This window comes from Amblyomma maculatum, chromosome 11, assembly GCF_055883805.1.
Source record: "Amblyomma maculatum isolate TAMU_Amacu chromosome 11, ASM5588380v1, whole genome shotgun sequence".
Taxonomy (NCBI): Eukaryota; Metazoa; Arthropoda; class Arachnida; order Ixodida; family Ixodidae; genus Amblyomma; species Amblyomma maculatum.
This window is the reverse complement of record NC_139354.1, coordinates 159937390-159951174: the sequence shown is the minus strand read 5'-3', so window position 1 is coordinate 159951174 and position 13785 is coordinate 159937390. Positions and strand designations below refer to the sequence as shown.

Genomic DNA, 13785 nt, shown 5'->3' with positions numbered 1-13785 from the left:
CAAAGTCAAGGCCTAACTAATGACTTTTCTAATAGAGCGAATTCCTTAGAATGAAGGCTAACCGATGCCTTAGCCACACACTTGTCATCAGTCTTAATAATGTAATATGCCTCAACCAACTCTCGACAGAATTGTTTACCATTGCTGTAAGCTACACCCGTATTACTGAAATCAGGCATACAAAGAGACCGGTCATATTCCGATTTACACTCCTGGGATTGCACATGCAGCGCCAGATTAGCATTCGCCTTACCTCCCAAAGAATTAGAGTGCTCCGTCAGGTGCACATTTAGACACCTGCCTGTCTGCCCATAGTAGCACCGGCCACAATTGAGTGGAATGCGATAAAGCACATTCTTTCTGCAGGTGGTGAACCTTTTCTTATGTGACACTGCGCAACGAACACTATCGCGAGCTACATTGTCGAGCCCCTTTCTAACTCTGGCACACAAGCCTTCTATCTTGTTTTTCGCTGTAAATACAACGTCAACGTCGTACCACACGAGGTTGGTAAAGGATGGGTTGGTGGTCTCATGCATCAAGCTCGCATTACGTAAATCTTGCCATCACCGTGTTTAAGATGCATTTTCACAACAAATTTCGAAGTTGTTGGCGGCAGGCTTTCCAACTGTCCATCTCGCTGTCTGTCAGAACGTGTTTTAACACGTTCGAGGAAAAGCAAACCGGGGCAGGTTGATGTTGGTGTGGCGACACGGTGATGCTGCAAAAGAAGGTAGCTGCCATACCTTACCTCTATGACGTTTCGCACTGACTCGAAAATTAAGATAGGAGGCTTGTGCACCAGAGTTAGAAAGGGGCTCGACAATGTAGCTCGGGATAGTTTTCGTTGCGCAGTGTCAAATAAGAAAAGGTTCACCACCTGCAGAAAGAACGTGGTTTATCGCATTCCGCTCAATTGTGGCTGGTGCTACTACGGGCAGACAGGCAGATGTCTAAATGTGCGCCTGACGGAGCACTCTAATTCTCTGGGAGGGAAGGCGAATTCTAATCTGGCGCTACATGTGCTATCCCGGGAGTGTAAATCGGAAGATGACCCGTCTCTTTGTACGCCTGATTTCAATAATACGGGTGTAGTAGTTTACAGCATGGTAAACAATTCTGTCGAGAGTTGATTGAGGCATATTACGTTGCTAAGGCTGATTATTTTTGCGAGATTTTTTTTGAAATTTTTTTTTCGAGTTGTCCATCTTTGTCATCATGCTGAACGTGTGGCATAGCATAAGCCATGGCGGCTGTGGGCGGCAGCTTCTTTTTGCGAGAGTGATCCGTCCTTGCATCTGTGAATCAGCGAAACTTAGGTCAATTGCAATCTTAACAGCGGCTTTTAACATGTTCCCTTCAAACTGCATTTGCAGCTATCATGCTTTCCAATGATTTTGTGGCAGTGGACTCTGCCCGCCCCAAGCGCGGCATAATAAATCTAACCAGGCTTTTGCAATCAAGCTTTAATGGGCACTCTGCCAAGTTTGCTCTCTGCCACTGCAGGAGCTAACATCAAAAGTATAGTCAAAAGGTAAACATGTCGTGATTTTATCATTGCTCAGCATCTTGGCGCGCTCCCTATAAATGAGCTGTGGATGCAGTGGCCGAATTGGAGGGGCGTGCTACCGAGTAAAGATTGCTTTTTTCTATTCTCGGTGGCAACATAGGAGGGTGGGTTCATTGTGCAAGTGGGTTGATTGCACAAAAAATATGTTATCATTTGTCATGATCACAAGCGGTGTCTCAAGCCGTTTTCTGTATATTGTCACGTAGTAGTGACAAGCCCGCACACACCAAAGGAAGACACAGGCGTGATGGTACTGAAATTAATTCTTTATTGGGCTGACTTAGGCTCGCAAAAGAATTAAGCAACTTGGCGGTGGCGATAGCAACAAACGTGCTTGTCGATCGTTGTACAAAGAATTGCCGTCACACTCGTCAATGCTCAATTTAAAGGCTGCTCACGAAAATCTAGATAACATCGCAAACTGCAACTAGCACAACCTGGAACATTGTAGAAACATACGCGAGTGATCGGAATCTTCGAGACAGATCTCAGCACATCTTGCATGACAACAAAACTGATAAAGGTGTGTCTCGCGACGAGCATTAATAAACAAAGAATACAGAACTGATACGTAAGCCATAATCAGAGTGATAAGGCCGCATTCCGGCGGCTGCCAAAAAACAACAAATACAGTTTTGTAGGTTTCGCGGCAATATCAAATTATCTATATATCGAACTATTTCGTAATCTCCTTAGAGCTCAATATATTCGGGTTCGACTGTATCATTGAGGGTCACATGGGTCCTTTATATCAGGCCTGGAGAATTTGCAGAGCTGTTGATATTGTGAAATTCATTGTGATAATTTCTGGATAGGCATCCCAGGGCAAGAGATGGCCCTTTTTCTAAATTTTTTTGCTTCTAAGTTCCATGGTACCAGATGCTATGACGCTGCAGGCATTGATGTAGTCTGCGGCTTGCGAATGCTTCTGTGCACCAAATGCTCATAGCATCTTGAGGCATCATTAGCAGCCACGCAATGATTGACGCGTTGCACGAAATCGTTCGGAGGGCACAGCGAGAGGATTATAAGGATGGTGATTGCAGATATGGTGAAAGGTAAGGAGAATGTATGAAGCACAAAGACAGCCAACAACGCTAGCAAAAAGCCAAAGCAGCCAACACGCAGCAGCAGCCAATAGGAACGCCTAGATCCCCTGCGTTTTGTGGAGAGTGTGCTTTGTCCAATCGCAGCCTCAAATTTGAGTGCGGGAAATTCGAAAGCCACTTCAAGGCTCCCAATTGGAAGCAAGCCACACCTCGGCCGCACCGCCACCATTGAGGGTGGCAAAAAAAAATGCAATTCACAAACAAAACAAGACCAAGATGGCAGCGCTCTGTTTTCAAGGAGAGGAAAACTAGTACCCCGCTATAGTAAACTCCGATATAATAAAGTGAAATTGAAGTCCCAGTTTATCTTCTATAGGCGACTGTACATTTTCTCCCCTTTAGAGTAAAGACAGTTTTGGTAAAGCCGGTTATAGTAAAGTGCATCTTGCTGCGGTGACGACTTGTCATTAAATGACATTGCCACACGCACGCTACCTACTAGGCCTTTGAGCCATGAGGGAAAGCATGCAGCACAGCGCATAGGGAGAAAAAAGGTAAAACTGTCTGCAAAAGTAAAAGAGAGTAAATGTGCTGCGAGAAATAGGGAAGGGGAGAAGGACATTTGCAGCAATGTGCAATGCAAAGCACGAGGCAGCGTTTCCAAGAAGTGGAGGCTCAGAGTGTGCTGTTTTGCAATGTCCGACTGCCTCACGCATTTCTCATCTATTGCGTTTTAATATAGACAGAAACATAAGGACACAAACGCTAAGGACCTTAAAAATTACAGACCAATCAGCTTACTGTCTGTTACGTATAAGGTATTTACTAAGGTAATCGCTAATAGAATCGGGACAACCTTAGACTGTAATCAAGCAAAGGATCAAGCAGGTTTTCGAAAACGGTACTCTACTATCGATCATATCCATACCATCAACCAGGTGATAGAAAAATGCTCGGAATATAACCAGCCCTTATACATAGCATTCATTGATTACGAAAAAGCATTTGACCCAGTAGAAACCTCGGCGGTGATGCAGGCATTGCGAAATCAGGGGGTAGACGAGCCGTACATGAAATTTCTGGAAGATATATATATATAGCGGCTGCACAGCAACCATAGTTCTGCATAAAAAAAGTAACAAAATTTCCATAAAGAAAGGTGTTAGGCAAGGAGACACGATCTCCCCAGTACTATTCACAGCTTCCTTAGAGGAAGTATTCAGAGACTTGGAATGGGAGCAGTTAGGGATAAGAGTAGATGGAGAATGCCTCAGTAATCTGCGATTTGCTGATGACATTGCCTTACTAAGTAACTCAGGAGATGAACTCCAAAGAATGATTGGTACCTAGACAGGAAAAGTAGAAAGGTAGGCTTGAAAATCAATAAGCAGAAGACTAAGGTAATGTTCAACAGCCTCGGGAAGGAACAGCAGTTTACATTAGGTAGCGAAGCATTGGAAGTAGTAGGCGAATATGTCTACTTAGGACAGGTAGTAACTGCAGATCCGGACCATGAAAAGGAAATAAGAAGAATAAGATTCGGATGGAGCGCGTTTGGCAAGCACTCGCAGATTATGACTAGCAGCTTACTGGTATCGCTCAAGAGGAAAGTATACAACAGTTGCATCTTACGTGGACTCACCTATGGGGCTGAAACGTGGAGGCTAACCAAGAGGGTTCTATGTTTTTTTGTTTTTTTCCAAAAAGTTTGCCACAAGGCATAAGTTGAGAAAAGGGGGATGGAATGCAGGAGATAGAAGGTTAAAGAAAGAGTGATGTCCAGTTGCGCTTATGTATTCGCAGAGGCTGGCAGTGTAGCGATTGTCGATTGTCCACTTCTCATAATCACAATCGCGATTTCACCGCAGGCCCACCTTCATGAGTATCCGTTGTCTAATGTGAGTCGTTGATGGATACGTCCACAACAAGTGACGCACATCGCAGACATCAGGTGCAGTGTCACAGTGAGGGCACCTGTCAATCACTGGCCGAACTTTATCCCGCCATCGACGTCGTACAGATGGGGTCAGAGCCGCCCCTGCCCGAATCCGGCGCACTGTTACCTCCTGCCAAGTAAGACTGCGAGGGTTCTACTAAAGTTGAGGACAGTGTAAAGGGCTATGGAACGAAAGATGGTAGGGGTAACATTAAGAGATAATAAGCGTGCAGAGTGGGTCAGAGAAATAACTCAAGTTACTGACATTATGGTGGAAATCAAAAAGAAATGGGCATGGGCAGGACATGTAGTGTGAAGAGAGAATAACCGATGGTCGCTTAGGGTAACAAACTGAATTCCAAGGCAAGGAATGCGTAGCAGGGGGCAGCAGAAAGTTAGGTGGGTGGATAAGGTTAAGAAGTTCGCAGGAGTCAAGTGGATGCAGCTAGCACAGAACCGGGTTAATTGGAGAAGTATGGGAGAGGCCTTTGCCCTGCAGTGGATATAGTCAGGCTGATGATGATGATGAGACAGAAACAGCAGAATTGACGCTGTGCTCATGTAAGGCTTTGGCTTTCCTATGAAATTAAACTCAGTTGTATTCTTAGCCACATTGCCTTCGTGCTTAAGAGGTAGTTTCATGAGATATTAACAAAAGGTTTTAAACCTGAAAAAAGAAAATGGCATGAAGAGACGACGAGAGAGATTTGAGGCATTTTAGTGTTTTTTTCTTTTCATTAAGCAGCAAGACGAGTTTTGTAAGTAGGCAGTTAATTACCAGACAGCATCTTGAGGACCATGTCATCAGCAACAACTGATGGAGTAAAGAACCCGACATAGTAAAAATTTTTGTCGGTTCCAGTGACTTTACTAAGAGGGTTTTTCTGTAGCAGGCACGTAAAGTTTGGGCATTTTCGGCACTTACTCGTGGCTTCTGGGCTGCCTCAGCAAGTTATATAATTAATTTCCAGTATTTCTACGAGTTCAGCATTGATAGTTACAGGAAGAGTAGTTTATAAAACGCGTTACTGGAATATATAATCTTTTAAATATTGACCTTCGCAATCTTTCGGTTTTCAAAGGGCACATACCTTCTTAGCGGCACGTCGTAGTCTGCGAGGAGAAAATGATTGGCTTTTTTTTTTTTGTAGCTGCTGTAGTTCTCAGTTTTAGGTCGGCTTGGATTTGAGGATTTTCTTTATTTTTTGCCCGGCCTTCAGCAGTCGGGCGTCAGCTTAGCTTCAGGGCCGGCCTAAACTTATGTGAGTACAGTTCAGTTCAGTTCAGTCGTTCAGCCGTGTCCGACTCTTCGTGACTCTATGGACCATATCACACCATGCTTTCCGGTCTCTCACTATCTTCCTAACATCACATAACTTCATCTGCAGCAAGTGAGTACTGTAATGCCTTAATCCTGGCTACCATAATAGTGTCCAGTCTGTTCACTTTACGTATTTGCTTGCCCCTGTTCCTCTTCCTTGCTTCTTCAAACACAAGGCATTCATTTTCGACATGCTACCTGAGAACATCTGGTGGATGTGGGTGCAGAACTGGCCAAATAAGCTCCTCATTCTAAAAGGAGGCATATTCTTTGTGTTCCCACAGTTCAGCTGAGATATGTATGTTCCTGCTGTTCACTGCGCTCAAGAGAGCCATGTCCTTTTTGCACAATGGCTGCCGCCCTTGAACCTGTGATGGTGCTCTCTAACACTGTTGCTTTGGGTTTCCCAAGTGGCTGCCTCATCACGAAGGGCCTTGCATTTCATGGCCAGCCTGAGAAACACTTGACTGACTCACAATGTGACTTCTGTTACTTTGATCAGACGCCATTGGGTTTCCCATCCTCCATACAATGCTGACACTGTAGTTTGTGTATTCCAAGTTAGTCTCCACTGCAGCATCAGACTTGTGAGGCCGCGCTTTGGGAGCTTGCTCTGTGGCAACAGTTACGCTGCACTTGGTAGCGAACAACTAAATCCTCATGTCGGCAGTACCCGCTATAGAGTGATTGGTCGCTGAAGATCTCAGCAGCTTTTTTCGTCACTTGTGTTTTAAATGTTTTCATTGCACATATGGCTATGGTGGCAACCTCTCAGCTGTGCATCTGGAATGTGTGCCAGATTTCATAAGGAAGCACAGATCGATTTTGGATGTGCTGCATTCTGTCACCTGGGCAAGGCATGTGGATGCGTTGCTGCTGAGCACACAAGATGAATTGTGGGAGATGGGGACTCAAAAACCTCTCGGTGCATTCGCAGCACAGGAGCTGTTTCCTGACCACTCCATCCAAATCATCCCCGCTTTCTTACAAGCTTCCAGCTCGGGTGTGACTGCTGTTGCAGACTGGCCTTCATCTGTCATCCTGCACTCACACTCTTTAGCAGGAAGCTCTATGGTAGAAAGGCCGCTCACATATGCACCATGAAGGGTCTCGATGTGATGACGCACACTGGAGGACTGACACAATGTCTTCTCGTGGGAAAGAAGCTCTGTTTTCATTGATGGTAAGGTGTCATTGCGAGCCTTGAGGATCTTGTGAATAAGTTTCAAGATGGTTAGAGTGCCTGCATCCAACTACATAAATAGGCTGGAGTTGGATGCACGCAATTTCACAGCTGGGTGGGCAAAGCATGCTGGGTATTAGAAATGCGATCCTCTTCTCCAGGTGGGTTCGATGGTAGAGTTCCCGTTAGTTTCCTAGGCTTCACGAATGGTAGTGGAAAGCACACAAGCCGCGCCTAACTGGCGTTGCTGACTGATTTTTCAGAACCAGAAGGGGCCAAAAAGGCATTCGGAAAACCAAGTAGTTCGAAAAAATGAATTCACGCTAAAAACATCACTTTATTTACTCGGTACCTTCAAAAACTGGCCAGTCTATCTTTGCGCGGAAGCCATGCAATGGTCGGAGTGCTGTGATGTTCAGAGAGGCACTTTCTAAAGAGCATGCTGCCGCCACTACCGCTGCTCAGTTTCAACCATGCTTGTGTTGGGACACCTGGTATACTGTTTCAAACATCTGAAATTTCTGTTGGTGTTATACATTGACTTCGGAAAAATCGGATGTCTGAAAAATCGGTCTGAAGCTCTCCACTGAAGCTCTCTTCCTGTTTTTTTTTTACTGGCCTGAAAAATACCCACAAATTAGTGCAAAATTTGATGTGGACTAGCATCACTGGCAGGCTGGTGTCCACCAGCGCTGCAATCATTTTCCAACTGTATTGTGAAGTGGTACAGCACCTAGCCACCTTGCAAGCAGCAGGTTGCAGAGCAGTGAAAGGACACACGAAAGTAGCTTCAAGCTGCCTTACGCAGACCTTACTGAGCTTGTAGGGAAGCATTGTGAGTTTGGGCCTAAGCTAGCCTTTTTTATTACTTAGTTCTGCAGCGCCCAAAGCCATTACTACAGGGGGATGACAAATGACATTTGCTGGAAAGGCCAAAAGTACAACAAAAAGACAAAATGTCAAATATTGCCATGCAGGTGGTGATGAATGAAAAACATGCACTGGCAACTGCGCACCATAAATACAGCGACACAAGTAATGAAGAAAACTGCATTCCACGTCACACATCTGATACAAATGTGCGGAATAGATTTTCCATGCAACTCATTATCAGTGCTAGTGGAAAAGACAAAGTGTTATACACATCTCTCCAGCATTTATTCTCTTGGATCTTCCGCTGATGATCAAGTTGTCTAGAAAAAAGTGAGCTTCTCACAGGTACCGGTCTCTTTTAATGCTCAGCTTTCCAAAATAAATGCAATCTAAATTTCTGTAATCTGTAATCTGAAATGTTTTCCACAGTAAGCTAAATATTCCCCAACCAAGATGGTCTTCAAGATATGCGACACTAGTTGAAAGTTATAATTGGAAGACACAAATCTGGCAGGCATTATTTTGGATGCGCTTGAGCATCAGGTAAGTATGCAAACTGGGGTCTCGTACAAGGCACGCACATTCAAGAATTGCTCTAATGTGAGTGACATACAGGACATTAGACTGTGCTTTATGTTTTAAAAAATTAAGCATTTTGCATGCTTTGGATTAAATATGCTCAACTTTCCTCGTCCGCATAAGATAAGATGGAACGCCCTGTCTTCATCCTGTGTTCATATATCTGACAATGAAGTGTTTGAATCCTCTTTGTAACTGTTTTTTTTCTCTCATGCTTTATAGAACTGTACCTCATTGTAATGCCACATGTGGCGCTGTGGGTAAAAGAATAAATAAATATATGCCGAAATACTTTTATTGGGAAACTTCTTGAACGGGAATATTGTTTAATATGTCTGCATAGGTAAGAGCTTTTGAGTGAACGAGACAAGTTGGCATTTTAAGTCTTGCTGAAGTTGTAACGCATCGGAAGAACTTTCTACAACATGATACGTCAGCATATAGCCGAACTTGACAATATCATTGATCACTGTTTGTGCAGGGAGCGTGGTGTGGCGCCACCCCCTGTTGCTGCACAGCAAGGAGCCCCTGAGTCAGCCCCTGACCAGCCTGTCCTCCGAGGAGCTCCAGCTGCAGGCCCTCAGGCTCTTCAAGGTGGGATGACTCCCTTTGTTGTGCGCAGCATTACTGGACTAGATTATAGGGGTCACATGGAAGTCTGCGCTTGGAACGGTTATTATGTTTTCGATTTTTAGAAATATTTTGTGACACATTATGTCAACGACTTTTCATCCTGTCTTTAAGATGCGTGTGCTAGGCATTGTTAGCGTGATGCTCTTCTGCGGTGCAAAACTGGAGCGGTGCACTTCTTGCAGGCCGGGCGCCAGCGGATTGGTGCATGCTCGCTCCCTAACATGCTTCTCCACTGTGCTGTGTGTAAAATGCATGACATTGTTACCATCAACACAGTAACTTAATGTTAAGCAGGGTTACTCAGGGGGGAAGACACAGTGTTGCCACCTAATTTAGCGGGACACGGATTTTTCTCCACAATGCCATTAACGATGTGATCAGATACAATTTGATTAAGTGACTGTAAGAAACACAGCACTTTGTGAGTGACATGTGCATGCTGTAGGGGCCATCATAATCGAAATGATGGCAGCACACTCATGGTATAATGCGTATAAAATTTTCATAAACTTCAAAAGCATACAGCATAGGGAATGATTGCAAGTAAATTTAACACAAGCCATATGTGTATTTACAAAAGAAATGTCTGCACTTGACATAGGGAACCAAAGCTGGAGTTTGCTCCGCGACGCCAGCGCTCGGTTTTCAGTGGAGCGAAGAGGAACTACAAAGCCTACGCGCATCCACGCCCGCGCTGCGCGCGGCTGTCTGCGGAGTCTGCGCAGCCCGCTCGCTCGGGAGCACGCGCTACAGGCAGCCGCACGTGCACGCGGAGCGGGAGGAGAGTGAGGACGAGGGGGGATGGTCGTGCGTCAGTGCGTGCAAAGCCGGCGCTCTTTGCCAGTGGTGTTTCTTATTTTTGCTTTTTTCTGTGCCCCGGCTGACATAGAGGGTGGCTGGAGGCACGCATTTATCAGTGCTTTCGAAAGTGAGAAATTATGAATGATTGATCACCGCGGACATTGTTTTCAAAGAGCGCTTGTTGGCAGGCTCAGACAAAAAAGAAAAGAAAAAAGCGAACGCGAATTTGGTACTCGAAGGCAGAGGCAAGCGACAGGTATCATGAAGGACTTGAGGCGGCACCTCTTGATGTCTCTTCCATGTTGTTCAGAGAATGAAGGGTCCAGCCTTCTCGTTGAGAATTGATACGCGTGTACACAGCGACGAGTGCTCCGGGCACTGGTTGGGGAGCTTCCTTTCCATTTGTGACTGCTCACTTAAAAGGGGCCTATTCAACTCTTTGGGGACAGACGTTTTAGGCGATGCTGCCGACGCCGTGGTGCCTGCTTCGGCGCGTTTAGGACGCGTTCCCTACAAAGGCACAAAGCATGCCGCCTTACCATTTGGTTCCTGCTGACAGCGGTCAGGGGGAGTTTGCTGCGGGGAGTTTGCTGCTGTGGCGCTGCCATCCGAAATCAATGACTTATCTACCTTTAACGATGAGAGGTTTCTTAACGACCTGGATCACTGACGAGAAGCCGAGGCATGCCATTTTTTTCGGCAGTTTCCTCTCTCCGCGAGACGAAGAGCGAGGAAATGCCTGACGACTTTTCATGCAGGCGGGGACGTCTCTCCAAGTAAACCTTTGTCTTCTTAATTCCACAGCTACGCCGTGCAATCCCTAGTTCAGTTATCTCCTCTAGCGAATGCGCAGTTTTGAGCTCCCGAAGCAGGATCGCGTATGAGGATAGAACGACTAACGTATGTGTTTTCCCTTTATAAGTGCCGAGTGATGGCATTAATTACATATATATCTGTTTCTTGAGGCCGACTTGGTTCCGCGATGGCTGCTGCGGCACCGCCAGTTACAAACAGAGGTGCGAGATACGAGCCGGTACGAGATATCTAAAGAAAAAAAAAAAAACCGACAATCATCGTTTCAACACGAAAGAGAGAAGAGAGAAAAACACTCACGAGTTTTGCGAAAAAGCGCGGCGTCACTTTTTCATTCGTTTTTTTTTTTTTTCTTGCCCCCTTTGTTCGAGCGCGACGGCGGCCAGAATACGGCCGGAGGAGGAGAGAAACAACCGAGCGAGCGCGCGCAAACACGTGCTGGAAAGCAGCGCGGAGCAGACGACAGCATGCTTTTCTATGCGGCGGGGAGCAGACGACGCGGCCGCACTGCGCGGAGGTTTTCACGGGGTCTCCATGGAGGGCGCTGACGCACAGAGCGGCGCAGTGCCCCCTGGCCCAGGTTTTCTTCCCTATACCATTCATTCATCTTCAAAACTGTGCAAATAAAACAAAGACAGAGCAAAGATGAATGAATTTCACCAACTAGCCCATCAGAAGACTCTTCTTGACATAGCACCTTCTCCCACCTTTTTGAATCATTGGTAGGGAGTGAGCAGTGAGTGAAGCATGCAGTCACTGCGGACACATCACATAGCTGGCCGAAGGGTGTCAGCGGCCTTTGGGAGGCTTGCTTCACAATTGATCTTCATATGCTATGCACTAACTAGCTACAAAGCACCGTCTGTGACTGCTTGAATGCTAATTAGTAGGCTGGGGATTGAGGGGCCAGGCTGCCATGTTTTTATATCAAAATATTATATATATTTTGATATATATAATATCCATGATATTGCTGCCATCACCTGCCCTGGAACATTCATGACTGCATTGAACACCTGTACTTCATAAAAACCCACCCCTTATGTAACACCCTGCAAGGGGTCTTTAAGGAAAATAAAGTGATGTGATGTGATATATTACATTATTATATTGTTATATGTTATATATCTTTTTTCGACTAGCTGAAGCGGAGTTGAATTACCTTATGCATAGTAAACAGATTGAATCCATGTATTAGTTGGCACCCGTTTCAGATGGCTGTCCTAATAAACCACCGTACATCCAGTGGACATTTAACGTACGTCCGTTCTCGGATATACGGACATCCGTGGGAGATCTGCCGACCTCCGATGGATCTCTCACCGACGTCCGACAGATGTCTAAATGAAACTGTTTAGATCTCCCACGGACATCCATGTCGGATATCCCCAGCGTACCCACAGAGGATGTATGAATATGAAGCTTTCTGTCCATTCATAAAGCAGGCTTTATTGATCCCAGCCAATTATATCCAGTAATATACTATGAGCTCATTATAAGCCCACAAATTGCAATAATTTAGCATAAATGTGAGTATGCATATTAAAAGAATCAAGGCATGATGAGTGGAGCCTAATAATAAACTGGACAGGGACCATAGGGTTATATAAAAGCCCATGGGATGCTCAAATTCAGACACCCAACCATGCCAGATGCATACCGCGATGAAACTAATGACTGTAAAGCAGATTCAAATACTTTTATTCATAGCATATTAAGGCTTTCTTTCAGTCTTGAAGATGGTACAAGCTCCAGCACAAGCTCTTGCAGTGGGATGGTTACTGTGTGCAGGCAATATTCTCACTGTTGAACCTTTAGTCCAAGATGGGATGTTTCTCTGAAAAAAAAAAACATCAACGAAAGGTTAAGCAATATTTAAGAGACAGTGATGAAAATTGACACTGATTGAAAGATGGCACCCACTATTTCTCTGACTTTCATGCCACATACCAATGAAACCTCATGGCATTTCCGGTACATAACCGTTTAAAATGCACATAGTGCACAAAATAAAATCAAGCAAGCAGTAAACTAGTTGGTGCAGGGCCAAGTACTTACAGAAGTTTGGAAAAAGGCAAAGAAATATTGAGAGGCATTTTGTTCTAATGAGTGTAGAGAAATTATAACAGCTCATTCCTGTTTAACAACTTACTATTACAATTGTAATAATAGGCATACAAGCGTGCATGCTTAAAGGCAATGATTGTGAAAAGCTGAAACAAAAAAAATTAGTTGTGGTTTTGCTCTGGTTAACTCTAGCTGAATTGTAAAAGCAACAGCGGAAGCTTTTTTTGCCTGCTGCATTATTCCCCCACGTGCCTGAGTGTCGTAGGGATAACAAGAATGCAAATGGTTCTGGCAGGCTGATTCTGATATCACCCTCCTGTATGAAAGGAGCGACTCGAATTGGTAGATCCTGCCCATGGCATAGGCGTAACGAGAATTGAAACATCATGGTAGACCAATTTTTTCATAAGGGATCCCGATCATGGACACGGCACACAGCGACGAGCGTTTTGATTTGGCGTAGTATTGCTTTCGCAATAAAGGCAGGCTACAATTTCGGGCTTGCCGTCACAGGGCTTATAAGGCAAGAGCGTACATTGTGCTGGGTGTGTACCTCCTCTCTCTTATAAAGCAGTGCCTGCCAGACAGTATGAAATAAGGGAAACTCTCAAAAAGGCACAAAAAATATGTCTGTGGTTTAGCTGTGGTTAAACCGATGGCTTGCGAAAGCAATAATTTGGTTGTACTTTGCTCGCACTTGGCCATAGCTTGCTTAGTTTTTGCTTTAGAATTTAACTGCTTCGAAACAGTAGAACAACTAGATTCAGATATAGAATCTTCGTTGGTAATTTCCATGGTGTGACTTCTTCCCTAACCCACATATAAAGCTTCGTTTTAACCAAGCCGTATGAATGTGCCTTACTGGCCTATAGGGGCAACGTGAATGCTAGGGTCCTGGCAGGCTGATTCTGACATAACCGTCCCATGTGAAACGAGACCCAAGTTGGCAGCTCCAGCCAG

The 13785-nt window shown here is 45.0% G+C and overlaps 1 protein-coding gene across 5 annotated transcripts in view; it reads left to right on the top strand.

The window, feature by feature from the left end:
- Nucleotides 1-13785, top strand: part of LOC146175281 (uncharacterized protein CG43867) — a 429718-nt gene that overhangs the window by 280557 nt on the left and 135376 nt on the right. For all 5 annotated transcript variants that reach the window (XM_084584707.1, XM_084584708.1, XM_084584706.1 and 2 more), the window contains exon 16: nucleotides 8993-9105. In XM_084584707.1, the coding sequence (XP_084440833.1) occupies nucleotides 8993-9105 (113 nt within the window). The remainder of the gene's footprint in view (nucleotides 1-8992; nucleotides 9106-13785) is intronic.